General features: G+C 38.7%; 1 protein-coding gene across 1 annotated transcript; it reads right to left on the bottom strand.

Moving 5' to 3' along the window:
- Positions 1-4,954: 4,954 nt before the first annotated feature.
- On the bottom strand, positions 4,955-21,205 carry gnaia (guanine nucleotide binding protein (G protein), alpha inhibiting activity polypeptide a). Its single transcript, XM_036568296.1, has 9 exons — positions 20,743-21,205; positions 12,360-12,402; positions 12,110-12,251; positions 11,714-11,871; positions 9,654-9,782; positions 7,695-7,824; positions 7,373-7,526; positions 5,893-6,099; positions 4,955-5,702 (listed from the first exon to the last, which is right to left on the bottom strand). The coding sequence occupies exons 1-8, from the start codon at positions 20,858-20,860 to the stop codon at positions 5,909-5,911; spliced, it is 1,065 nt and encodes a 354-aa protein (XP_036424189.1). The 5' UTR covers positions 20,861-21,205; the 3' UTR covers positions 4,955-5,702; positions 5,893-5,908.
- Between the last annotated feature and the right edge of the window lie 5,810 nt (positions 21,206-27,015).

Here is a 27,015-nt window from a genome sequence, read left to right as displayed (position 1 = left end):
TTTTAAAAGAACTTTCTTTGACCAAAGTGTTTGTTGGTTGTTCCACAGTCCTGGGGTGCAAACTGCAAAAGCACAGTCGCCCTTAAGTTCCCACCGTGACTTAAAAACAGCCAGCAAATTATGTGAAGATCACAAGAATCTGTGAGTAGTGGAAGATGCGAGTAACTCAAAAATAGATGGAGCCAATCCACTAAGTGCTTTAAAAACAAAAGCACTGAATCCTTTAAACCACTGAAACTGCGTCCTAAAATGAACTGGCTGTAAATGAAGCGATGCAAGGACTGCTGTAATATGGTCTTACTTGGAGCCAGTAAGCAACCTGGCAGCAGCATTTTGCCCTAACCAATGTATAGTGAATTACTTTCTCCAGGTCATGGAAAGACAAAAAGGGGTCGGTTGGCACAGTTTTGCCTCTGCCATATATCTGCGCTGTTGTCTGATCCACTTGCACCAGCACAATGCACATTAATACATCACCACTGTGTCAATGTCACTGCAATCCACCATCCAAATCATACCTGCTCTGTGGCAGTACTGTGGAGGTCCTGACCTTTGAAGAACAGGGTGAAAGGGGCCTAACAGAGTATACAGAGAAACAGATGGACTACTGTTTGTAATTGTAAACTTACAAAGTGCACCTACTTGGGAAGTGGAGCTCTTAAAATGGACATAGATACAAGGTAGGTGTACTTAATGAAGTGTCCAGTTAGTGCATGTTACATTTTTGCAAGATTTCCCCCTCTGTCCCATACATGAACATTGTGCCCACCACTGTGCACCAACCCTGACTGTGAAGTACCAGTGAAGTAACACTGCTCTGCAAGTCCAAATTTGAAGTGTCTTCTTCATTATAAGGTGAATGCTAATGCTAATGCTACTGCATACATAAGATTCAGATACATTGAGTAATCACTCGCAGCACTACAGCAGCATAACTGGTCATATGACTGATCAGACTGGGGGCTGCTGTACGGCTGTGTTCGACACTATTTGCCCGGTTCGGGACCACCGGGGGGCTTTTGATCAGGCGTATCATCTCCTTCCTGGTACCTTTTCTTTTGTACATTGCTCCATTAAGCATTTGTTTGATCTGCCTGGGAGGCCTGAGAGATTAGTCTAATCACTCGACTTTAAATCCCAACCTTCCTCAAAATAGAGTGGCGGCTCTATGGACCTACATGGGAGACTGAGCAGACAGAATTAAAGAGTTTTTCACTAGATATAGTTTATGGGGTGGGAGTATTATAGGAGATAAAGTTAGGTGAGAATTTGACCTCTTAACCCAGGAGTGTCCAGTCTGGCCCCAGGGCCAAATGAGGCCCCCGGCTTCTGTGTAATAGTGTATTATAAGTGGCCACCAGCCAGTGTGTTGCAGTTCTCCCATTCACCTGATGGTGGCAGCTGACCAGACCTGCAGCTTCATTTACTGAACGACATTTAGTCAGAACTACAGACATAAAGCTCAAACTAAACACTGAAAACTGCCGATTTTGGCAAGATGGAAAACTTCTTATCAGAGCAAATTCAGCAGTTCCGTAAAAATTAACCCTTTAGGGTCCAACAAAAACATGGCTACATTGTGTTTATTTGACACGTAAAGAACATTACCAAACATTACAAAACCAAAAATGTATAGATTTTTGTTTAGTTTGTCTCACAAATTATATTTCTCAACAAGTAAACACTTGAATAGGAATATGATTAATACATTAGACATGTTGTTTTGTTACTCTTAAACAATTTATTTATTATAAGCGCTTATTGATTCAAACTGTTCTGAATGAACAATCCAACAATGAAAGAAACCTTGTGCATCTTTTATACAGTGATAGGAAACATGGTAGCTCACAGAAAGCTCAGATTCTATGCACTGATATTTTAGAAAATTTCATATTTTGAATCATTTGTGAAAAATATGTCTGCCGTCAGGTGTTTTAACACAGCACAATCCAGCCCTCTTGGGAGAAATGTTTGGACACCGTTAACCTCTTTCTGCAGGCCCTCTAGTGGCCGTTTTGCAGGTGGAGTGGAAACTGACGTGAATATATTTAATTAATATAATCAAAGAAAACATTTCTCCCTGCAGCTCTGTTATAAGGTTAACTAGGTCACTGTTGGCTCTCTGTGTGTGAAATGCTGTGACTGTGTGGAGCTGTTGGTGAGCAATGAGGGTGAAAGGGGAGGGCGAGAACCCCCTGCTGTGGAAACATTCACACTTCTCCACAAAGACAGCTGTACTGATAAAACAGAGCATAGCAGCAGATTTCTTTATATCAACTGCTACAATAAAAATAGCATTTGAACACAATACACAGGCACTTCTATAAATGCTGACTTGTTAGTTCACCTGTGGAGACAAAAAACCAGCTCGCTTCAAAATATTCCATCAACATTACTGAAGGAAAAAAGTACATAGTTCAACAGATGGATGTTCATAATACGGTGATGACTGTGAGGAGGGTTAATCATCCAGATGTGGACTGGAAGGTCTCTGTCACATCAACTAACTCAAGAAAAATGAGGCGGGACTCATTTCTGCTGGAAGACCACTTCAGAATGTAATAAGCAACGTTATCTTTCAGACTGCTTAAAAGGCATAATCTAATCTGACTGCTGTTGGACTATTTCTGACATTTATTTACTTTAGTTGGCTTCACAAATGGTAAATTGTTTTCATAAAGTTCAAACCATCTGGACATACGGTCCTAGTGCCCCCTTCACCATTCTTTGTTGTTTTTCCACTAAAATCACAAGTCGTAGTGAAACAGCCGTAACGCAATTTAGGATTCAACTCTATATTTGATGTAATCCTGAAAAACAGAAATGCATAAAAAGTAAATAATCTGATTACCTTTTTTTAGTGGCACCCTATTCTGACTATAACTTGCTTTTTGTAATCAGATTACATGTAATCTATTACTGCCAACACTGTAGATACTTGCATTTTAATATATTAGATATATAACACACACACACACACACACACACACACACACACACACACACACACATACATATATATAGAATGAACGTTCTAGTGTAGGTGAGACCACATATGGATATCACAAATTAATATTTTACTATAATAAACAATGCTTTAAAATATTATTCACCAATAGCTGAACAACTGGAAGTTCTTTGTGCTTTTTGGTGCTTCTCACTGCAGAAAAAGAATAAAAACAAATTACAGGATGATTATCATTTTCTAAAGATTTAAACTGTGTTTAAGTACGACAAAACACGTTTTTCTAGAAAGATATTGCCATGTAAATTCAAGCAGAAAAAACAGGATTAGTTGTTTTTCTGAAGTGTTAGAGATGTACAGAATGAATTAGAACTCATTTACCCAGATTAACACACTTCAAGCACAAATTGTGTGCTAGCGCCACACGTTCATAGGATTTCATTACATTTAGGGATGACCAGAACACAATGTTTAAGTATTTGATCTATAGCAGCTGGTTTCAATAATTACTTTAGGAAAGAAGTTTCCTCAATGCATTTCAATTTACCATCACTGGGCAGAATAAAGACTTCATGTAGTCACACTGTTTTAACAGCAATGACCACCAGCAGAGGGCAGTATGGTCCAATAGTTGGTCAGACACCCGCACCGAAGAAATACTAACCAGAGGTCAGTTTTAGAGTTTTCAGATCTACAAACTCTGATTTAGAAAGAAAAGAACTATAATTTAATGTAACTGATTAAACAGAAACACACCAACAGCTGAGAGCTCAGGTTTAAAATACTGACTGGAAGCAAAAGATTCATTTGCACATTCAAAGGGGAAGTGCACCAATTTTTTCAGAATTTCTCCATAATTTCAGCGGTTGAAAAACATACTAACTCAGGTTTCTTTACAGTGATGATTGAAAACAGGCGTCGCAACACAAATATAGTGATTTTATTTACCATCCAAAATCACAGGTGAACCTTTATATGTAAGGTCAGTAATGGTAAAAACCCAGAAAATCAGATTTTAGGGGGACTATTTGGCCTCAGAAGGCCCAGCATGTACCTCACCACCATGAACAGATTTAAAAAAAAAATATTTCAGGCCAAAACTGTTGTGAAACAGTCTCTCAGTAATCAGTCTGTGTACTTGTAACCATTTCCTGTAAAAACCTTCTGTGAGGAGCTTTTAGAGTCATTAAACACTGAGGACGTCTGGTTCCTATCACCACCACTGTGAACAATTCTAACTTGGTAAATTTCTCTTGAATGAGGCATTACACAACACCACTTCACATCTTGATTATTTAAAAAAATTCTCCAAAAATCTGTGGAATCAGGCTTTAAAGCTCTCCCATCATTTGCTAGTTGGATAAAAAAAACAATACAGAGAACTAAACAGATCGCTAAAGAATGCCGGCGCATAAAAGCGCATTATAAGAATGGAGTGCCACATGCTGACCAGCCAGTGGCCCTTCACCCTGCTGACTGCAGAGCTTTCAAAAAATTGACAGGGACTCGCTGGTTCACTACCTCCAATAAATAAATAAATAAAAATCACCTGCACACTTAAAACACACAACAGCAAGAAGACAAACAACACAAACACTTCAACTTCTATTTCAAGATGCCATGATTTAATCACAGCACGTTTTATTAGCAAAATAGTGGATATTAGTCAATGTTTGTTCCCAACCAATGAGAACAGAGTGAGGGACATAATGCATAAAACCATTCAAATTTGTCATAAATAACTGTGAGAATGTCTGGCATATCACATCATTCATGTTTTCTACCAAATTTATCATGTACAGGCAGTTCAATAGTCTGATATGAGAATGGGTGCTTGTTTGCTACAGAAATGATGGAATAAGAGTAAATTTGGTCCCTTTCAAAGTCAAATAAAGGAGAAAGACAGACATATTTAAAACACAAACCTACTCCCTCTGATCAACAAATGCCCATCTCACTGGTCAACATCTCCCTAAAGAACGTCTTGAGTTTAGTTCCTCTTTGAAACTGTGCTGACTGTCCAAAGCGAAACTATTTCCTCATTCCAACTACCTCTAGCTATTTTCATTCTGAATGTGTATCTTAATCATTGGTCATCATACCAACTACAGGCGAATTTCACATGCTGCATGCAAATTCCAGAGCTGCTCTGGAAGAGCCCGTCCAGCGGATAGGGCTGCACACGGAGGAATCTCTGTAACCTATTCTAGTCAGTCAGGCTTCACACATACACCTTGGAATTTTAAGTCGGCTTTAAATTTGCATTTGGTCTAACAATAGAGCTCTTTCATGATCTGGGTCCTGCCTACAAAAATGCGCTCCCGCTAGGCGAGTGATTACATATCGACGACTACGGCTACAGCTTGAACAACTTAGATGACAAACTCAAGCACAGCAACTTAACTGCAAACATGCAAGGCACGTGTACCTTCATATCTAGAGTAGAAAGAGAGAGGGGGGAAAAAAGAAAATAAAAGAAAGATGTTCCCAAAAACCTCAAGAGTGAAAAAATACCCTTCAAAATAGGACCTGCAAATTATTTCAAAAACAGTGAAAAAGTCCAGCAACAATTACAGTTGTACAAATATTTTACACAAAGGTTTCTTTTTCCTAAAACATCATTTAAAAATGTTCAGAGAACATAAATAAAATGTTTACGTAACGCATCGTGTTCATGGTTGACCTCGCTCCAGCCCTGCTTCTCCCAAGGATGCCATGTTGTCCCATTCTCATCTCGCTGTAAACAAGAGACAAAAACAAAGCGATAAAGGTAAAAATAAGTCATCTGTAAAAAACTGATGGCTGATAGTGACACCAGAATAGAGCTACTATATTTAGATTTGCATGCCGTACTTAGAGGATTGTGAAGCTCTTCAAGCTTGGCTGCTCCACGCAAGACAAACCAGTCATAATCGGTTTTTACTCACCGTGTGACGACACGCTCTAGAACAGTCCGCAGTCCTTCAGGTTGTTCTTGATGATGACATCAGTGACTGCGTCAAAGACGAACTGCACGTTCTTGGTATCTGTGGCGCAAGTGAAGTGGGTGTAGATCTCCTTGGTGTCCTTCCTCTTATTCAGGTCCTCAAACTGACACTGGATGTAGGCTGCTGCCTCCTCGTACGTGTTGGAGCCTTAGCACGAGAAAAATAGGATGCCTCAGACACTTGAACAAATCACACTTATAATTAGGGATAATATGAGAATTGTTGGCTTTAATAATTTTAATAAATGCTGTTCAGTTACATTGCAGCCATTTTTTGGAACGCAGCTATTGTACAAATGGAAAAATGAATAGACCAAGAGAGATTGTCTGGAATTACCTCTGGCTAAAAAGTTTCAAATATTTTTTCCTTCTGCTGGAATGTTACCATTGAACACAACATTTTGTTCAGGCAGCAACGAATCTGTTAGGCTTGAGTTGACTGACAATACTATGTATCTAGTTTCCATCTATCTTGGTTGTCAACAAGTTGGACACTTTCTCGTGACTTTAAAATGCACAAAAGTAATTATACGTTGCGCACCCCATTTTCTTTTAACGTTAAACATTAGTTCATGTTCTGAATCAGCCTTGTTATGTGGTTTGGCTTTATGACATTCTGTAGCACTGACATTCTGCTGAGGTAGATTTTTTCTTCCAACCCATTGTTGTGCTTGTTAAACTGATTAAGCTGTGCAGCCTTCAATGCTCAGAACGGCTTCCCTCACAAAACAAGACTCAAAAGATTTTTATGCTGTGATTACTTCAGTTATAAAAAACAAAAACAGACAGTACACAGCTACAGTAACAGTAGCTTTTAGGCTACTTCACAAGGTTGAGCTTTCGCTGTTTTATTATTTTAACAAAAAGCGATTTATAGGCTGTGAATGCAATATGCAATTTATTTAACCTATGCCTAGGCTGATTATGATAATATGAATAAATAAATAAACATGGTTTTCTGACTTTATCATGGATATCATCAGTACTTAAAGAACACTGAAGAAAAATGTATTGTGAAAATTTCTAGAATTATCACGATATATTGCCATATCGCCCACCCCTAATTAAATTACATCAAAAACTGCCAAATCATACAAAGTTAGCCTATAAGTTTCTGTCTAGAAAGCATGTTTATTTTCTCCAGTTTAAGCAGGAGAAACAGGTTAATCTGTGATGGCAGTCGATGATCCACTGCAAGCTATCGTATGTCTACACTATGTGAAAAAGTGTATAAATAGTTGTATTTATCAGGCTCTGTTGTCATGACATTATTTGCCATTTTGTATGTTGCATAATCAATGTCAATTTATGAAAAAGGTAAATATTAATGATTTGTTAAATCGAGTTTCTGACAGGGAAAGAGTAAAATAAACATTCACTACATACAGAAACAGCATTATAAACACTGACGGTGAGCATACCGGCATATTCTGGATAGCAGATGGTAAGAGGGCTTCTTTTGATCTTTTCCTCAAACAGATCCTTCTTATTCAGGAACAGGATGATGGATGTCTCAGTGAACCACTTATTGTTGCAGATGCTGTCAAAGAGCTTCATACTCTCATGCATGCGGTTCTAAAAAGAAAAAAAAAAATTACATTAAAAAAAGAAGAAAAAAAAATAAATAAAAGCAGAAATCAGTAGCGCAACTGGAAGGAAACGTTTCTGTCCTATGATCTGGTGGAGTCAGCAGGTAGAGCTGATGTAGTTGTGGGGAAGTAGGCACAAGTTTTGGTGACGTACCATTTCCTCATCTTCAGCCAGGACCAGGTCATAGTCACTCAGAGACACACAGAAGATGATGGCGGTCACCCCCTCGAAACAGTGGATCCATTTCTTCCTCTCTGACCTCTGGCCACCCACGTCAAACATCCTGCGAGGAGAGTCAGTGCCATTAGAAAAACACAAACACTGCAGCATTCACACAATGTTGCTTTAAACACACTAAATGGAGCTCTCAGAAAGGACAGTGACTTCCTAGAAATACCACAGGAAGGGGGAATCCATAACATTGGGGATTCCGTAACACCCACAAGTTGTGGGATTAAGGTTATCTGCTATACATCGTGATGAACACGTCATCTGGAATTTTAAAAATCAGTGTCATTACTGCATAGATTGTTTGTTTTCATACTGCACCGTCACACTGCTGGAAAAAAGTCTGTGTCATCATAACCCAGAGGTTTTTAATAAGGGGTTGGCATGTTTGATTACAAAGAGAGTATATTTAGGTCTGTTTAACTAGATTTTGTGAAGAAAGCTCGTACGTTTAAAAAAAAAATAAAAACACTACTAATAGTTTTTTTTCCAGTACTGTGCAAAGGTCAGAGACTTTGAGACCCTTAATTTGTTTAATTTTCCAAGTTTCAAAATGGCCATCAAGTACAAGTCATTCGTTTTTCATTGCCAGGAAAAAAGGCGTATAGCTATTTAACAGAAAATTACACAAAAGCCTCAACAACTAAATATAATACCAAATTGTTCAGTATTTAATGTGTCCACTCTGCTTTTTTGACCTCCAAAGCTCAGTCTCAGAAGCTGGTTGTGTTTTCTGTGATCCAAGTAATTACAAACATATTTAATGACAGTGAGGTCTGGACTTGGGAGTGGTCAGTCCATTGTTCTGAGAACAACAGCAGCTTTTGTTCGATTTGTAAATGTTCTTGTTTTTCCCCCATTTAATTATCTTAGTACTGGCCTCTTGACAGCTACACGTCTTTTCAGATCCACAGTATTGAGTTGTCTTCTCACAGTGGAAGGATGGAGAGAAACACAGATTTTTTCAGATCTGAAGTAAGTGTGGGGGTTGATTTTTCTCCTCTCTCTCAAAGATGAAAGCCATAAGCACTGGTTATCTGATGGTAACAGTGTTGGTGGTCTACCAGGTCTTGCGCAGTTGGAAATCCCATATTCTCTGTATCTCCATTTTTTTAACTCCCATTTATGGAAATGTGTGAAATAGAAATATCTCCTGAAAAATGAATAACTTAAATGCCATTTTGACTGGAAATTAAGTAAATGAAGAGTGGTCCATCACTTTTGTGCAGTACTGTACATATTCTTTATGTGATATAATTAGTTTAATGACAATTTTTCACAATTACTTTAGTCTACTATTAATTATTTTAGGGTCATTTTAATGTCCTCTATGTTAGACGTATTTGTTTTGTTATAATCTCCCTCCAAAGCACTTTAAACTTATGTTAAGAAGGTGCCATATAAAAATGCTTATCATAACTACTACAGCAATTATGATTATCATTATTATTATTATTAGTAGTAGTAGTAGTAGTAGTAGTATGGAGACTTAGTTTGCAATCTTTTAGTCAATCTCTTCAGGGCTCCCAAGTGACTGAAATAAGCTTGTCCTTTCTTTGCCCTGTACACCTATGACTAACTAGATATTATGGTGAGGTCGAGACATAACATAAGGGAAGTTAACACCAGACACTCAGGCATGTGCTGGAGGCAAGGAACAAATTCCACAACAAAAATGCATAGCATAAACAAACGGCCCATTCTCTGCTCACACAATCAGCATACAGAGATAACACACAAAACCCTTAGACACAACATGCAAACGAAAGCATCCACCGCAGCATTTTAATATTTCGTGTCATTTTTGAGTTACAGGTCGCTGGATAAATACACACTGTTTGTTACATGGGCTGGTGCTTCATTTGATGTAATGTAGATGCTCACTTGAAATGAAGATCCTTGAAGGTGAAGTGGGTCTCCACAATGCCGGTGGTCTTCACCCTGGTCCTTAGCACGTCCTGCTGAGTGGGGACATAAGCAGCGCTCGATATCCTGTCCAGATCGTTCAGGTAGCTAAGAACAGGAGAAGAGCAGAAAGATATCGATCTCAAAAAAGTAAAAATGTTAATGGGTGCTTAATCTTCACACAGGCCTGTTGTATGTCAGCAGACATTTCTGCTCATGTTGTGCTCATATTGGTCATTTCTTGGTTGTTTCATTTTATTACATATCCATGTTATCAAAAACACTTTTTAAAAAAAAATCCAAAGCCAGATTAGACTGTATCTGTAAAGGTGAGAACAGGCTAGATCTAAAAACAACATGCTTCCACCCTGTACAATCCTGAACTTTAAAGTCCTAAAGAGAGGAACTACCCTGCATATCCCTGTGTGCCTGCATATCACATGCAAAAGGCGAGGTTTTGTCACATCATACTTTTGAACACACATCCATGTTATTTGCATTTTTGAGAATTTGCATGAAGTATATTTGAATCTGAGATCACTGAAGTGAGAGAGAGGGAAAAAAACATCAATAACTCAACACTTGATATTGAAAAACTTCAGTGACAGTAGGAAAGCCAGAGGAGAAAGAAGCTGTTGGAGTGAAAGAATGAAATGATGGAGATGTTGCATGAAGCCAAACTAAGACCACTTAGGCCATTCTCAACTCCAGAGACTGCTCACTCCACTGCCCCTTCCACTAAGAGCACACTCCACCTCAGATGATATTTTAGCTCTGTAATAAAGACGTTTGGAAGGAGAAGGATATGATTTGACCAGTGATAGGAATTATTTATTGTGGCAATAGAACTGTCTAACCAAACAGCCTTAAGCTTGCAATCAATCCGCTCAAACAAATGAGCAATACACAATCAAAGATGAGGGCACATCAGTAGCAGCTTCTCTACTCCAAATGGCGGGGTGGCCTTACAGAAGACATCTTTGGGGTCGACCAATAATCAGCCCAGGCAATAATCGCACTAGATATTTAGTATTTTGCCCATCATTAGAATCTGTATTTTAGCTTAAATGGAAGCTACGTACATCTATAACACAACCACAGCTAAAAGTAAACTTTCTGGCTTAATATCCTGCCCACTGCCTTACTGGATTGGTCAAAGTATGATGTGTCGAATACAAGCAAACAAAAACACAGCAGCAGCCTGTGTCAATGATTGCAGAAACCTGGACAACATATCAGTCTTTTCTGGTGACCTCTCTGTTTCTGAGAGAAGTGAGTGACTAGCAGTGCTATCTATCTCTCTGTGTGTCTGTCTAAAATGTGTAGATTTATGAGAGAGAGAGAGAGAGAGAGAGAGAGAGAGAGAGAGAGAGAGAGAGAGAGAGAGAGAGAGAGAGAGATGTGCACATTTAAAATGTTTTTTTTTGCTTTGTTTTGACACCATGCAGAGCGATGGGGACATGCTAAGGTTATTCGTGCAGCTGTTTGGCCCAAAGCACAACTCACTTGATAACTTCACTCACTTGACTTAAGCATGTTTTTCCTTTCTTTGCTCACATTCTTGCATCTCTAAAGTAATTCTGAAATACTGGTGCATTTTTGGTACTGTTTATTTGGTGGATTTATGCATTAACGGCAGAATGATTTCATTAAACATTTTTTGCATAGGAACTGTGTCCCAAACAGTCTCAAAAGGAGACACACAGAGAACAGCCTTAATGTTTCAAAGTCATTGAAAACAGAAGAGTTTTATCACTGTTAATGGACATTTAACTACTTTCGCCTTGAGTGCAAATTCAAATATGAACTTGATTTTTAAAATAAGTGTTTGTGTGTCACATTCCCAACAAGAAAACATTCAACACTGTTATAAATAAACACGGATGAATATGTGTAAGCTGTGTAGGTGCTCTGTGGACTGTGCTGTGTTCAAGTGCAATCGAGTGACTGAAAATACCATGTTAAGCTACAATTATCATTGGGAATTAGGTCCCGAGTAGAGAACACAAAGTAAAACAAACAGAAAGAATGACACCCACTATGAAGCAGAGTCATTGAGCTGGTACTCCCTGGAGCGGCTAAAGCAGGCCTGCACTCCTCCGTCCTTCCACAGGCGCTGGATGATGCCAGCCAGCTCTCCAGTCATGTAGCCCTCTTCAGCTGAGCCTGCCAGCACAAACAACTGCCTCGCATCATCCTGCAATACAGACACACACACACAAACGCCAATCACAATCAGCCAGTCTGACGACAGCCACAGACAGTTTGTGCTGAGGACATTTTTCCATCAAGTGCTCTTGCTCTGTTTTTGTTAGCAATCAAGCCATCTCGTCATATCTGTTCAGACCTAACCGGCGAGATGAAAATGACTGGAAAACAGCTACTGTTGAACACAAAGGTCCCCTCCCTTCATCAGCACTAACAGCAGCACTTACAGCACGGGCAGGGTCGGAGAAGTCAATCTTCAGACGGCCCATGGCCCTGATGATGGCAATGATGGACTGGATGGTGTTGCTGTACACCACGGCCTTGTACTGCTTGCACTCCTCCTCTGAGTAGCCTGCCTCATGAATAATTCTGAAAACAAAATAAATAAATAAATAAAGTGAGGCTACGCTTGGCATCAAGCACAAACAACAGATTTTCAGAATGTTATTGCTGAAGGGAGATGGTTTGCAGACTTACTTCATCTGTTTGACAATTGTACTCTTCCCAGACTCACCAGCACCTAGCAAAATAAGAGAACAGAAAAGTTACAAACATTAACGCTCCCCGGACTTCTGACACAGGTCAACTACTGAAAGCACGCTCAGACTACAAGTCTCCCACACAGTCAGATGCTGCAAAATCTTCATCTATCTAATAAAGGAACATTTGTTTTATCCCAACCCATGTGAGAGCACAAACAAATCTACATGTGTTCAGCAAAACTGACAAAAATCAGGGATTTACAGTGGTATCGTTAGATATTTGAAATTCATTTACGCTCTGTAAACACTGATCTATGTGGATTTAGTCACGTTCATGTATCTGCATGTGCAGATATGTACATGAAAAATATTGGATATTAGCATCAGCCCACAATTCCCATTTTGGGATATCCTTAACCAAAATAAAGAAATAAATTATTAAAAAAATAGCAGGGAAAATGTTAACGCCTAAAAAACCCAGAGAGTTCACAAAGCAAAGTTTGCAGTCTAAAGACAGGCCACACAAGCAAATCCACAAACAGAACGCAGTGCAATTAAGGAAGAGAAATAAAGGGAAGTGGGAATCTTATGGTGATTATATGGAAGCAGTTGGGAGGCCCCCCATGAGCATATCAGCTCTGCAAAATCAAGAGACTACTTAAAAAATGTGCAACATGCAGATAATTTGAACAGTAAACTGTTTCAACAGTAGTCTGCACACCACTGGTCTCACAACACGGGTAAAGCCAAGTGGGTGTCAGCTTGATTGGATTAATTAATCACAACCTGGCTACAATGGGATTACAGGCAAATCTCTGTAACCTGATTATGCATGCCTCGATTATAGGTTTAATCACAAGCAAAAGGTATGCGTTCAGCTAAGGAAGAGTGTGTTCAGCTAGAAAACTTTAGAGATGTTTTATGCACTATGAATTAAAGTTCTAGAACATTTTGGAACCATTTTAACTAACGCCCAAATGACAGAACATGATAAAGATTACACAAATTTATGGGCTCAGATACCGTCGCTTTAAATGTTACATACAAAAAAAAACACATTCAGGAATGTGACACTATTTCGCTTCCAAGACTTATAAACTGAGTTAATAAAGATAATCAATAAAGAACAGTTTAACTAAAACTATTGCACTGTTTAATCTTTGAGCATATAAAATTATAATCAATCCAGTTATAAGAATTAGCTTCTTAAAATGGGGATCAATATTGCACATCAGTCAGGGCCTAGCTATAAACACGTGTGTGTGTGTTTTTTATATTATATTATATAAACATGTGTGGGTGTGTGTGTGTTATGTATATATATATATATAAAATTAAATATAAAATATAAAAAATATATATAAAATTAAAAAAATATTTTGGCTTCAAACCTCAGCTGCATACTGAGACACAAATATGATAACTATTATCATGCAGTTTGAACTGAAGTGAACACAGTCACTGACGTTCTGTAGTATGAACTACACTGAGTCACAAACTGAGGTAATGCTCAGCGATCATATCCAGTGGGTCATTCTGTGTCTATCAAATGACATTTAAGCATCACGTTGAAGTAACGTTTGTACGTGCTGCGAAAACAGTCGACACAAGTTCTTCCAAACCAGAGTGAATCTTAGCTGCACCCGATTCAGACACATGCCTTCAAGATACCTGCAAAGCACAACTGTTGTGAAAAGTTTCCAGGCTTAAGAATGAGTTATGCTCAACTTTCCTTCAGTGAGATGCTGCAGGACAGGCATAATGCTACACAGCCACAGAGGAGGGAACTAAGTTATATTTTCAAGGCTAATTTTTTATAAAGAAATAAAACTTTCCACTGCGCTAGTCAAAAACAAAGGCCTACATTTTTGCCTTTGAGAATTTTTCGAGTCTGGAACGCTGCTTATGACTGATGAAAAAAGGCAGCAGCAAAATGTTTCCCACTTTTTTACTTGCAGCAGATCTCTAAGCCAGCCAACTGACTTCAGCCGAGCGTGTTTCAATTAGTCACAGCTCCTCCCTAAGCGGCTTTTTTGGGATGGCCTGAGGGGGCCTGCTGCACTTTCTCTGAGAGTCCCTAAGCACAAACAACAGCAATTAGGCAAACTCAGCACCTCGCACATATGGCCCAAAACACAACAGCTCCAAACTAGAAGGCTCAGAGGTGCGGCCACAGGAGTACGGATCACAGCTGAGAAATTAACCACTGTCGTCAACGGCCCAGGATGTTAATTTGTTCACACCCTGCAGTCATCTTCTCTCTTGGGTAACAGGGGGAAGTAACAAAAGTCAAATCAGAAAACCTAAAGCGAGACGCAAGCATGCAATTTTGTAAACAGTGATTTGGTGACAAGCAGTTTGAAAAGTCAACTGGATTCATCAATGGTCTTATTGCTCATTCACTGATCAGCGACTATTTCAAAACTATGTGCTATTAAAGAGGATTTAGAAATGTACATTAATGCACAGGTAAATATCCATATTACTTTTCTTAGAATTATTGCACCATTTTCATGGAACACAATATCACACTTTTTTTCATTTCTAGTGTAGCATATAAATATTAATATGTTTCATTGACTCCCTAGTATTACCCCACCCGATGCCTGGGTAACCCGATACTTAAAGATATGTTCACAATACAAGATATAACACTGTGTCATTTTTTTGTAGTGCCACAAACACAATGATTATTAACCAAACCTTCACATACTGCACTGATTCTCAATAAATATGGATACATTTTTACTGTTACTGTACATGTAACTACAGAAATAAATGTTAGATTTCTCTGACACTTATCTAGACAGATATATATACACATATACATATATATATATATATATATATATATATATATATATATATATATATATATACACACATATATATATATACACATATATATACACACATACACACACACACACACACACACACACAAAATATGGGAGAATATGTTCCATATATTCTCATGGAAAATACGCATCAAAAACAGCCTGTTGTGATGCCACAAAAACCAACGCAGTTACGCACATCCTCCTATTCAGCCTACAGCAGGTTAGCGCCGTCTACTCACACTGAAGTTATGAGTGTTTCAGCCTGAACTGCTTTTTAAATGAGGTACAATTCAGAGCAGCCAATCAGAACAGAGGTCATTTGCATATAAATGTGACAAAAACAGCTTTCTTAAATTCTAAGGAATAAAGACAGGCCAGAAAATGGGTCACATAAAAAATTAAAAGGTGTGTTATGTGCAGCTGTACATAAAACAACAGAAACTTCACAAGTGGAAACCAACAAAAACAAAAACACCATTATGGGACCTTTTATATCTTTAATTCACAGCCACGTTATAATATAAAGTATTTTTAACAAAAACATTGAAGGGTCAGCTGCGATCAAGAGAGGCTCGACGATTTGGTGAAGTTAATCGCTGCTTTTGATATTCATACGGCTTACATTTAAGACATTGGAATCTGCATACATTCATGTCACATGTCCTTTCTTTATGATGCAGTAATCAACGAAAGTCAACAACTGAAGACTGAGAGGCGCCTGGCCTGTAAATTCAGTGATAACACTGCATCTTCATGTTAGCCTAAGCAACTGATAAGACTGAAAAAAAGAATGTAGAAATTACCAAATGATCATAAAATTACTTGCATTTATACTTTCCTTAATTAATTTCTGTTACTGTCATCTGTATGAGAAAGAACGCGACTAACAGCACTGTAGCTGGTGGTGATGTGTGGTAGGTTATGAAAGGTCACAAAGCCTACCAGATGTTACGTTTAACTCTTGCAGTGTTGCAGGGCACTTAAAGGGGAATACCATCGATTTGTCAATATTGCTACATAGCTCAAATGCTGAGATAAACAAAACAAATACAAAATTTACAGTGGTTTTATGCAAAATGTGTATTTTATTTACTACTACCATGTATAAAAAACCTACACATGAGCTTTTATATGTAAATGCTGATGATGGTAAATCTGAAAAAATAGGTTTTCTCTGGGGGCCACTTTGCCTCATGATGCCCTGCATGTACTTCTTCATCATGAATGTGAATGTATTAATACATAATAATAAAAAAGAAAATTCACAGACACTTTTAGGCCAAAAAAAGAAATAGTACTACATACTACACATGCACCCTTAAGGTACAAACAGTGCTGAACAGCACGTCGTATCTCCATGTGAACTTGATTCCCGGAGTGCTAGTTTCACCTTTTGTTTGGCCTGCTTCACCTGCCACTTTTATAGCTTGGTAATTTGAGCTGGTTATTTAGTTACCAGGCAACCACCCGATGCCTGGGAGACGTATGAGGGCAGTCTGAGGGTAAACTGACCAACAGCTGCCAGCGCACATCCTGACCAAAAGGTTTAACACGTTTCGCTTTAATTCTGTAACACTCAATTACCAATGTAACAAAAAGGTCCAGCTGTGTCAACAGCCTGCTGAGAAAGTAAAATCAACAGATGTTCAAGAACATTTTGAAGATGTTTCTTTTCCCCTGTGCTTTTCACTCTGTGACCAACTGCTGACTGTATTTTACGAGTTTTCTATTTCGTTTCTTTTTTATTTGATGGTGCACATCTTTATTTCTCTGTTTTTGGTATTTGCTGTGTATATGTGCTGCTCATACTCCTATCAGTGGTATTTTATTTCCATTATCAAGCTCTATTCATTAGTCCTTTCTTGTCATTTTATAATGTTCGGCTGAAGTATTGAGATAACTGTCATTAAGTGGGCTAAATGAGAGCCATCGCATTGTGCAGTCCGGTATTTACTCTTGTTCATTAGCCAATTCACATAGAAACGCAGAACACACTGACCACGGGCCTCTCGTAAAGCAAATACAACTAAGACAGGGGTCCAAATTTGAGCTTCACAAAACAGGAAAGTGGTTAACAACGTTCTCTGACCTGTCACAGTCAATAGCATCAAACATGAGGAAGGGCAGCTTACCTTTTAAGGAAGGAAAATGAAATCACACTACGTAAATACGCAGAAAGTGAAGCAATTACACATGAAACAAGTAACACTGTCACCACTGCCACCATGAGCGCTTGCTGGAGTAATAACTGCTTTACATTCTTGATATCTGTGCAGGACGATTTGTTTCCTCTACTGAAATTCAACATATTTCACATGACTAACACCAAAAATGAAAAGGACCAGAGATGTCCACCTCCGTCAGAAGGCTGTTCTTGATTGGTCAGAAGATCGTCTGTCTCAGATCCATAATCCTCAACTTAACCTGCACTGGACCAGGTTAGGCGTGCAACACAAGTTACCATGGTGATGTAACTCTGTAAAAAGTGATCCACTGTCATGAGACAGAATATCCAGCGTTAGATCAAACTAAGCTGAAGGTTTTCTGGCAAAGACTGCTTCATGAGACAGGCCACTATGTTACTGCCCTTTAGGCTGCTGTCAGGGACCCTTTTGATTAGCCATCTGATACTTTGGCTGCCTGTCTGAGATACAGTAAGGGTTCACTTTGGCTCAAACCAAATCCTCCTCAGCCTCAGACACGCTTAACTCTTTCTTTATTGCGCACATAGAACCAAATATGTGTGCTGACAGACACGAATCTCCACAACAAACACAACCATTAAAGCAGTTTTTAATCTACCCAGTGGTTGGCTAATTAACCAGCTCCTATGGGGAGTGTGTATCTGCCTAATGGGTAAACGGATTTATTCCCAAAAGCTTGACAAAGCAAACTTCCAGCTGATAATAAGTAAGATACCAGTGAAGCACTGCAAAAAATAAAGAGTCTTACAAGCACAGGTTGCAAGTCATTTAGTGTCAGCCTGGCTCAAAATCAACAATGATACATTATTTGCATTTTATTCATTTTTACTGCACTTGTAACCCTATAGAAATAAAGGTTATATTACTCCATAATGTTAATACAGGTGAATCTAGCTATAATTTCTACACCTCAAAAAACATGTAGCATCAGCAGATACGAACAAGACCAATACTGGATGTTAGCATGAAGCCACAGTTCTCATACTGGAGCATCTCTACTAAAGAAAGTCATCATACCAGCCTCATTTCCGCCAAAAGCCTACACAGTTCAGCTGCAGTAAGGGCAGAACAAACTGGCACTCCAATGGGATAAATGAACACTTCAATAAATAGAAACGAACAAACAAACGTATAGATGATTTATTGGCCCACATTTGTTTCGTTTCTATGACTAAAGTGAAATTCATGAGTACAGACACTTTATTAAGCAAATCGAAAGAAAATAACTATTCTAAAAAAATATATAACGTAGACATGTACTTTTTATATCCAGCAGTCACATGTCAAAGTTGCACTGAAAACAAATTCTCACAAAAAACAAATTTTCAGGAAGAAAAGAAAAAGATCACTTGAGGTATGTAGATACCTGTAGATGATCAACATAGCTTATATTTGGTATCTGCTTTGTTATGTGTTATCTAAATCAAACTACATTACTAACATTTTAATGTTATGATGTGTATTGCTGAGTTACTGATGTATCAGTAGTGAAATGTCAGATAGAGGGTTTACGTCAAGGCTGACCAAAGCTGGTCCATGGAGACGTTCGATTTAGCCCACCAAAAAAAACTTAACCCCACCCACTCACCCAATTAGAAAACAAACATTTTATAGTAAATACAACTGATTACATTCTGTCTCTATTATAACTGTATTTTTGAAGAATTTTAGTATTAAAGTAGTGTAAAAATCTATTGTTAAAGGTCATTTTGAAATCTACCACAGCATTTGTACAATGTCTGGTGACCATCAGCGCACCACAAACACTGCGCTCTGTTTCAGCACCCTTGGTCAAGGTGTATGCGTACAGATGTGACTTAATAGAAAAGTGGTTTAAATTACATTTAGTCACTTTGGGATCCTAAATAAAACGAAATGACCAAACCGGCCTGATGCTGAATGCAGCCAAAGTCAGCAGTAACTTCAGCAGTGTTTCCTAAGGCCCCTCATGGAGGACCCTTAACTGCAGATTTGACTTTTTCTCTGTACTGACACGTTCATGTAGTGTTTAAGTATCTGATGAATTGGCGCAGGTAAGACCCTGAAGTGTGAAGAGAAGGGGTCCTCCAGAAGCCGTACTCTACAGTATCCGTTATCTACTGGCCCTAATTCACTAATCCAAGCTAAACTCTTGTTTGTCGACTGCCAGTCATTTGCTTAAAAACCGCCGAACAGCATTTTAGGTCAAGGCCGGAAAACACACTACTTGGCTAAAAGCTGGCTAATTCATATTTAGCAAATCTGAGGAGAAAACTGCTTCTCTGCCCCGTTAGCTAACGCAAATGTAAGGTATTTGATATCACAATCGTTCCAACACAGCGTTTCTATCTATATAAAACTATGTAATATGGCTTTTGTCTTAGAATCATTAGTCAAAAAACCAAAGCAAGCCAGCTTTGCACTGAATTAGCCAGCTAGCTAGGTTAGCTAGTTATCGTTAGCCCCCTTTAGCTTCAATGTGCCTTAGTAAATGTTAATCAATACGCGGTGAACTGGTTTGGCTGCTTTATTGACTTATTATAAGGTAAAAAGTACGAAGTGAGATGTACGTCGGTTTTCAAACTATCCACACTTATTTTCGATAGTTTAAGTTTAAACTGTGTCTGTATTTTTAAACCAGTGGGCTAAGCTGGCTTTGTCAAGTATTAACTGAGTGACGACACGGCACCTTCTTCACCACTTCCTTTAAAAAATCAGTTAAACGCTGAACAGAAGAGATTAAGTGATCTTAAAAATGAGTTACGTAATCACAATATTATTTACCAACAGACTAACGTAAATATCTTAAGTTTCAAAAGTCTAAGCGGTTTTATGTATTAAGTCTGCTTTCTATCCTCTAAAATGGAGTCCCTACAGCGAAGCCCCTGTCCCCTTAGCCATGATCACATCAGAGCTTGGGCTCCTTTAACTGGGTTTGGTTTCTGTATTCATTTAAAAACGAGACACGCCGCAACGTAACCTACACTCCTATATGCTGGTTATGGTGGATTCCTATATTCCCCACACTAAATATGGGAGAAGAATAAAGTGAATACAAATATTCAGCGGTCCACGGTGTTGCTCACTGACCAAAACTCGACGATGAGAGTTTAAAAACTATTCACAACCGCACTTCTGTATGCGTATTTACTGGGCGGCCAATATATCGATATTATAGCATTTCTGAAGCAAGAAGACACCCTCTGGAGTCGTTTTAAAAAGTTTTACTACGAACGAACAGTCTAAATTTGTGCTTTATAGCGATTAAACCTCTCAGAAATGTAAGTTAGTGAAGTTAGTTAGCTAGCGCCGTTACGTTGTGCGTAACGTATTTTAGCTAACGAGCTAAACTCACCGAGCAGAAGCAACTTGACCTCCCTCGCCGCTTTCTCTCCATCGTCTCGCAAATTCCTGTCGATCATTTTACTCCTTTCCTGAGCCACTTTATCCTCCGAGCTCAGTGTGCACCCCATTTTCAACCAGGCCTTCTTTTCAAACGACGTAAGAGGGAAAAAACTCTCAAAAACCAAACATGCACAAGTTGATCAAATGAAGGAGCCACACGCCCAAACTCTCTTTCACAAAAGTGTGGTGTCGACAGCCCTCCGCTGCTCTGCTGTTTTAACGGTAAAACCCCGCGCTGAAGTGCTCAAACTCGAAGAAGCCGAACTGTAAATCAATTCTACCCCTTTCTATTCATGTTCGATCCAAAACGAATCGATAAAACGGACAGTAAGCCGAAGAAAACTTCCAGCCAAACGGTAACTGGGCTTTCCTCTCCCCGCTGCTGTGGTGAGGAGTGACTCTGCGCCGCTTCCTGTTCTTTCATACACAAATCTGTCCTGATGGGGGCGCAACACAAAAAAAAAAAACCACAACGCTCCCTCCCTGATGCACTTCTCTGCTTTTTTCGTTGCCTTTTCTCCCTCTGAAACTCGACAACACACGTTTGTTGGTACAGACTTAGAACGATGGTTCTTTCTAGGGTTCTTTAGTAAAGGCAGTGGTTCTGTTTAGAACCACGAGTTCTATATAAAACCATTGGCATGCTTAAATGGTTCTTTGCATGGTGAAATGGTTCTTCAGATTGATGGAGAGAATGTGTTGTATGTGGTTTTTGTCATTGGCTCTGTGTAGCTCTAACAGTGTTCTTCCATTGTTACGATGTGAGATTGCAACAGTAGAAGAACCGTTTTTGGTGTTATATAGAACCATTTTCAACCTGGTCCTATATAGAACCATATATAACATATTGTCCATCAACAATCTGAAGAAACCTTTCACAATGCAAAGACCATTTAAGCATGCAATGCTTCTATATAGAACTCATGGTTCTAAACAGAACCACTGCTTTTACTGAAGAACCTTTTTGAAGTGTATAGAAGATTTTCCATTGTTTCCTTTGTAACTCACTAGGAAGCCCAAAATTCTGCTGTTTATTACCAAGTTGCTGCATGGAAACTCCATATTGCACTCATCCCAGTTCACGTTTTCCTTTACAAAGTGGGGAACTGGCTTGTGCAGTGGTTGCATTGCTTCCCTCTGCATGCAAAACACCAATATTTAACCTTTGCCTGTAGAAAAGCATCCATTGTAAGTATTTATGTGCACCAGGGAAGCCGATGGGAAAAAAGCTTGTGCATGACCCACTTACTGGTTAGATTCTTCCTGACTAGCATGCACATGATACATGTTTCACTTTTTGTGGTGAAAAGTCATCTAAATACTTTGCTCTACAGCAGATAAACTGGAAAATCAGCTTGAGTGCATGATCCACTCGCGATTTCACTGTGCCGGACAAGCCCACGCATGCCTAAGCTTGTGTCGTGGATTAAAATGGGTCAGTTTGTGGCAGTACCCTTTGCTGTTTGGAAATCGTCCTCGTGATCAGGCCAGGGTTGGGAAGTCCACTTTTGCTCCAAATGTGTGAGCTGGTCTTCAAAATGGCAACCCACACTACCTTTCCAAATTCATATGGGTAATACATAAGTGAATGGAGAAGCCTAAAACCAGGCTGTAGTAAAAGTATAGTTCCTTTAATTAAATAAAAACTAGGGAAGTAAAGTAGCTACCAAATCTGAGTAAAAAACAGCTTGAGCAAAAGGTATCACATCCAGAAACTCCTCAAGTAATGAGTTCCCCATAGATCTGTAATGGAACTCAGTGCATCCAGCATTTATCAGCATAAGAACTGCATTTTGTTAGCCTCTATTCTTCTCTTTTGAGGATCCATTTGGTCTGTAATAAATTGCCAAAAAGCTTGAAAGTGAGAGGTGTGAGCAGCACCAGAGCAGTGCAGGCACTGAACCAACAAAACAGAATGAAATGAAACCCCAAACAATAAATGTGAAGGTTTAAAATGGAACTGAGAAACAGTCAATTCATTTCCTCACAAATATACCAGAGCAGAAGTAAAAGTATTTGAATTTGAAAAAAGTACAAATCCATCAGAGGTGTTCAAACCTAAAGTTGGAGAGTATGTGTGAAATGCTAATAAAAACAGAAAACAGTAAATTCTGTTTGACCTGTATTAATTGAAAACATGACATTTGGTGTTTGATTTTATGAGTTATACTGTTTTGTTTTGTTTTTTTGATAAATATACGCTCACTTCAAATTTGATGGCTGCAACAAAAAGATCAAAAAGTATTGGGGCAGGAGCACATTTACATCTCCTTTCATTTTCACAGCACTTAATAATCATTTGTAGATCATACAGACATGCAAGTCTTCAGCTGTGCATCCATATGTGGCTTTCGCTATCACATTTTGAGCTTCGTAACGTGCTTTATGTTTTTAAAGCGAGACAGGTAGGCCAATCGAGCACCCATACTCTCTGTTGCTGTAACTCATGCAGAAGGTGGTTTGGCATTGTCATGTTGAAATAAGCATGGACATCCCTGAAAAAGACAGGAAGACAGCATATTTGCTTCATAATGTGTATGTATTCTTCAGTGTTAATAGTGCCTTCACAAGTTATCCACTAATACACCTCCATACCATGACAGACCCTGGATTTTGAACTTTACGCTGGTAACAATCTAAGTAGTCTTTTGATTCTTTGGCCCAGAGAACACAACATCCATAGATCAAATCTCAGCCTTGCCCTTTATGCACAGAGATTGTGGAGAAAGATCTGGATTGCCTCAGTTTTTTGACAATATCATGTAACATTGAGGTTGAAATATCTAAAATGCTTGCATTTCCTTTTTGAGGAACGTTGTTTTCAAACTGTTCGATTATTCACTGACCTTTGGCCTCGACCCATACTTGTTCATAATGGACTAGGCCTTGGATGCTCCTTGTATACCCAAGTATGATTTCATCACCTGTTTAAGATGTAATTTTTTGCCCTTGTCCTAACTTTCTTGGAACATGTTGCAGGCATCAGTTTCAGAATGGGCATAGATTTACAAAACAATGAAGTTGATAAGGTAAAACCTTAAATTAGCATTACAGGTCTTGTATTTGTACAATTTTCATACAAATCAATGCTTTCTGTTTGTATTTCCATTTCACATACTTTTTCAACTTTTTTGGAATTGAGGGTTGTACTTTTGTATATGGAACTACAACCCCATTTCCAAAAAAGTTGGGACGCTGTGAAAAATGTAAATAAAAACAAAATGCAATGATGTGCAAATCATTTAAACCGTACATTTCATCGAAAATGAAACAGATAAATTGTATTGTTTTTTTTGTTTTTTTTTAATAAATGCCCATTTTAAATTTGATGCCAACAACACATTCCTCAAAAGTTGGGATGGGGGCAACAAAAGACTGTTAAAGTTGTGTAATGCTTAAAAAACACCTGGTGATTGATTGGCAACAGGTCAATAACATGATTGGATATAAAATGAGCATCCCAGAGAGTCTTTCAGAAGTAAAGATGAGGAGGGGTTCACCACTCTGTGAAAGACTGCATGATCAAATGCAAACAAAAGTGCAACAATTCAAGAATAACGCTTCTCAACATAAAATAGCTATGTTTCTGCTTTTCATTATCTATGGTACATAATAACATTAAGAGATTCAGAGAATATGGAGAAATCTCTGTATGCAAGGGACAAGGCCAAAAACCAGTATTTGGTGGCAGTTATCTTTGACCCTTCAGATGGCACTGCATAAAAATGGACGTGATTCTGTGGTGGAAAACACTGCATGGGCTAAGAAACACTTCTGAAAAATACTGTCTATGAAAACAGTTCATCACTGCATCTACAAATGCAAAAGAAGAAACTGCATAAACAGGATCCAGAAATGCTGCCACCTTCTCTGGGCCCAAGCTCATTTAAAATAGACTGAGGGGAAGTGGAAAAGTGTTCTGTGGTCCGACAAATCAACATTTGAATTTCTTTTTGGAAATTATAGACGCTGTGTCCTCTGGGCTAAAGACCACTCAGCTTGTTATCAGTACCCAGTTCAAAAGCCAGTATTCATGATGGTATGGGGTGAATTAGTGCACATGGCATGGGTGACTGGCACATCTGTGAAGGCACCATTAATGCGGAATGATATATACATGTTTTGGCAACATATGCTGCCATCTAGACGACGTCTTTTTCAGGGAAGGTCTTGCTTATTTCAGCAAGACAATGTCAAACCACATTCTGCATGCATTACAACAGAATTGCTCTTTATTAAAAGAGTCTTGGCGCTAAACTGGCCTACTTGCAGTACAGACCGGTCACCACTGAAAACATTTTGCACATTATAAAATGAAAAATACGACAAAGGAGACCCTGAACGGTTGAGCAGCTGAAATCCTTTGTTAAGCAAAAACGGGAAAATATTTCACTTTCAAAACTACAGCAGTGGGTCTCCTCAGTTCCCAAACGCTTACAGAGTGTTGTTAAAGAAGAGGTGATGAAACACAGTGGTAAACATGCCCTCATCCCAACTTTTTTGGAACATATTGTTGGCATCAAATTCAAAATGGGCAAATATTTTTCAAAAAACAATAAAATTTCTCAGTTTCAACATTTGATTTGTTGTCTTTGTACTATTTTCAATGAAATATTGGGTTTAAATGATTTACACATCATTGAATTTTGTTTTTATTTACATTTTGCACAGCGTCCCAACTTTTTTGGAAATGGGGTTGTAAGTAAATAGAACTAAACCTGTAATTACCAAGGCTTAAGTAGGCTTCCTACTGGTGAAGTGTCATGAAACATTATGTGATCTTTCTACAGTGATTGTTTTTTATCTCTATAAATATTTTTTCAGCTTTTCTAACTTGATGAATAAATAGGGTCATATACAGCTGATAAACTGCATTGTTGATGCCCCAACAAGGTGAATATGCAGATTATGGATAAAAATAACATATATATATATATATATATATAAAGTGTGCCATGTCTCTGCTAACACGCTATACACTTGGTATCACACAACAAAAAATCTTTGTAAGAAAGATTGCTGCTGGAAAGCTCTTTTCCAGTTGACACCACCCCAGAGCAAAGGGAAGCCTGACACCTACTCATTTTGGTCACAACGAGTCCAACGAATTCAAATACATTCAGATTCTGCAGAATCACACGGATGCCATAAAACCATAAACCCTATCAAAAGGTCCCCTCGTCCAAGGACCGTGGAAATATTCTCATCATCGTGGCCTCATCATTTTACATGCTATTTACATTTTAAATGGGTTAAGCATGCAAACCAGGGAGTGAAGTTTTCCTATATGCCCAATGGCAGGTGTATTTTACTAAAGAACCACAGTGGAGCAGAGGAGACGCCGACCAGCCTGTCCTCTCAGAGCTGTGGGTCGGCATTATGATGATGGATTTCACTCGTGACTCTATGACGCTATTTTTGTATGAATTGTCACATTCAAAAGAGCGTCATCACAGTGTGTTTAAACAAATATAATACATGATGTTCCAGCCTCACGGGCAAGACCTACTTTTCTATTTAGGCAACATTTACTTATGACTTTAAGTCTGTGATCACAGGACAGCTTGAGCTCATTCTTTATAAAATGCTGCAGTGAACATGGAGCTCATTTGAATTTGTCTAAAAGTTTGCTCATCCAGCACTTTGTCTGAAATCAAGGGTATTAATAGGGAGCCCCCCTTTGCTGCACTAACAGCCTCTATTCTTCTAGATTTTGGGACATTGCTGTGAGAATTTGATTGCATTCAGCCACAAGAGCATTAGTGAGGTCAGTTACTGGTACAAATGGCACTGCAGCTCAAAGGTATTGGATGGAGCTCCGTGACTCCAGAGAATGCAAATCCAATGCGCCACTCCAACTGACGCTTGGCGTCGGGCATGATAACCTTGCACTCATCTGTGGCTGCTCCAGAGCACCCTATTCTATTGGTCAGTGCTTTTCTATATATAAGCTGTGAGGGAGCAACTGAACACCTGTGTCAACAACGGGCGTACCTTCAGGTTGCTGATTTCATAAATTAGAAGAGGTGTCTGGATAATCCTCTACATTTACTGTGTGTCTGAATTAGGTGTCAGGCAAAACAGAGTACTAGCAGTGAAGATGTGAGAAACGTTGTGTCAGGTGGTGATCTGGAGTACAGATGACAGAGCTTTAATCAGCTATTATCAGATCTGTTGATGTATTCCTGAAGTGAAAGGGCTGTTTGGGATAATAGCTGTTCAA

The sequence above is a fragment of the Colossoma macropomum genome, unplaced genomic scaffold (assembly GCF_904425465.1).
Source record: "Colossoma macropomum unplaced genomic scaffold, Colossoma_macropomum, whole genome shotgun sequence".
In the NCBI taxonomy this organism is placed as follows: Eukaryota; Metazoa; Chordata; class Actinopteri; order Characiformes; family Serrasalmidae; genus Colossoma; species Colossoma macropomum.
Note: the sequence above shows the minus strand (reverse complement) of the source record. Positions and strands in the feature narration are given on the sequence as shown.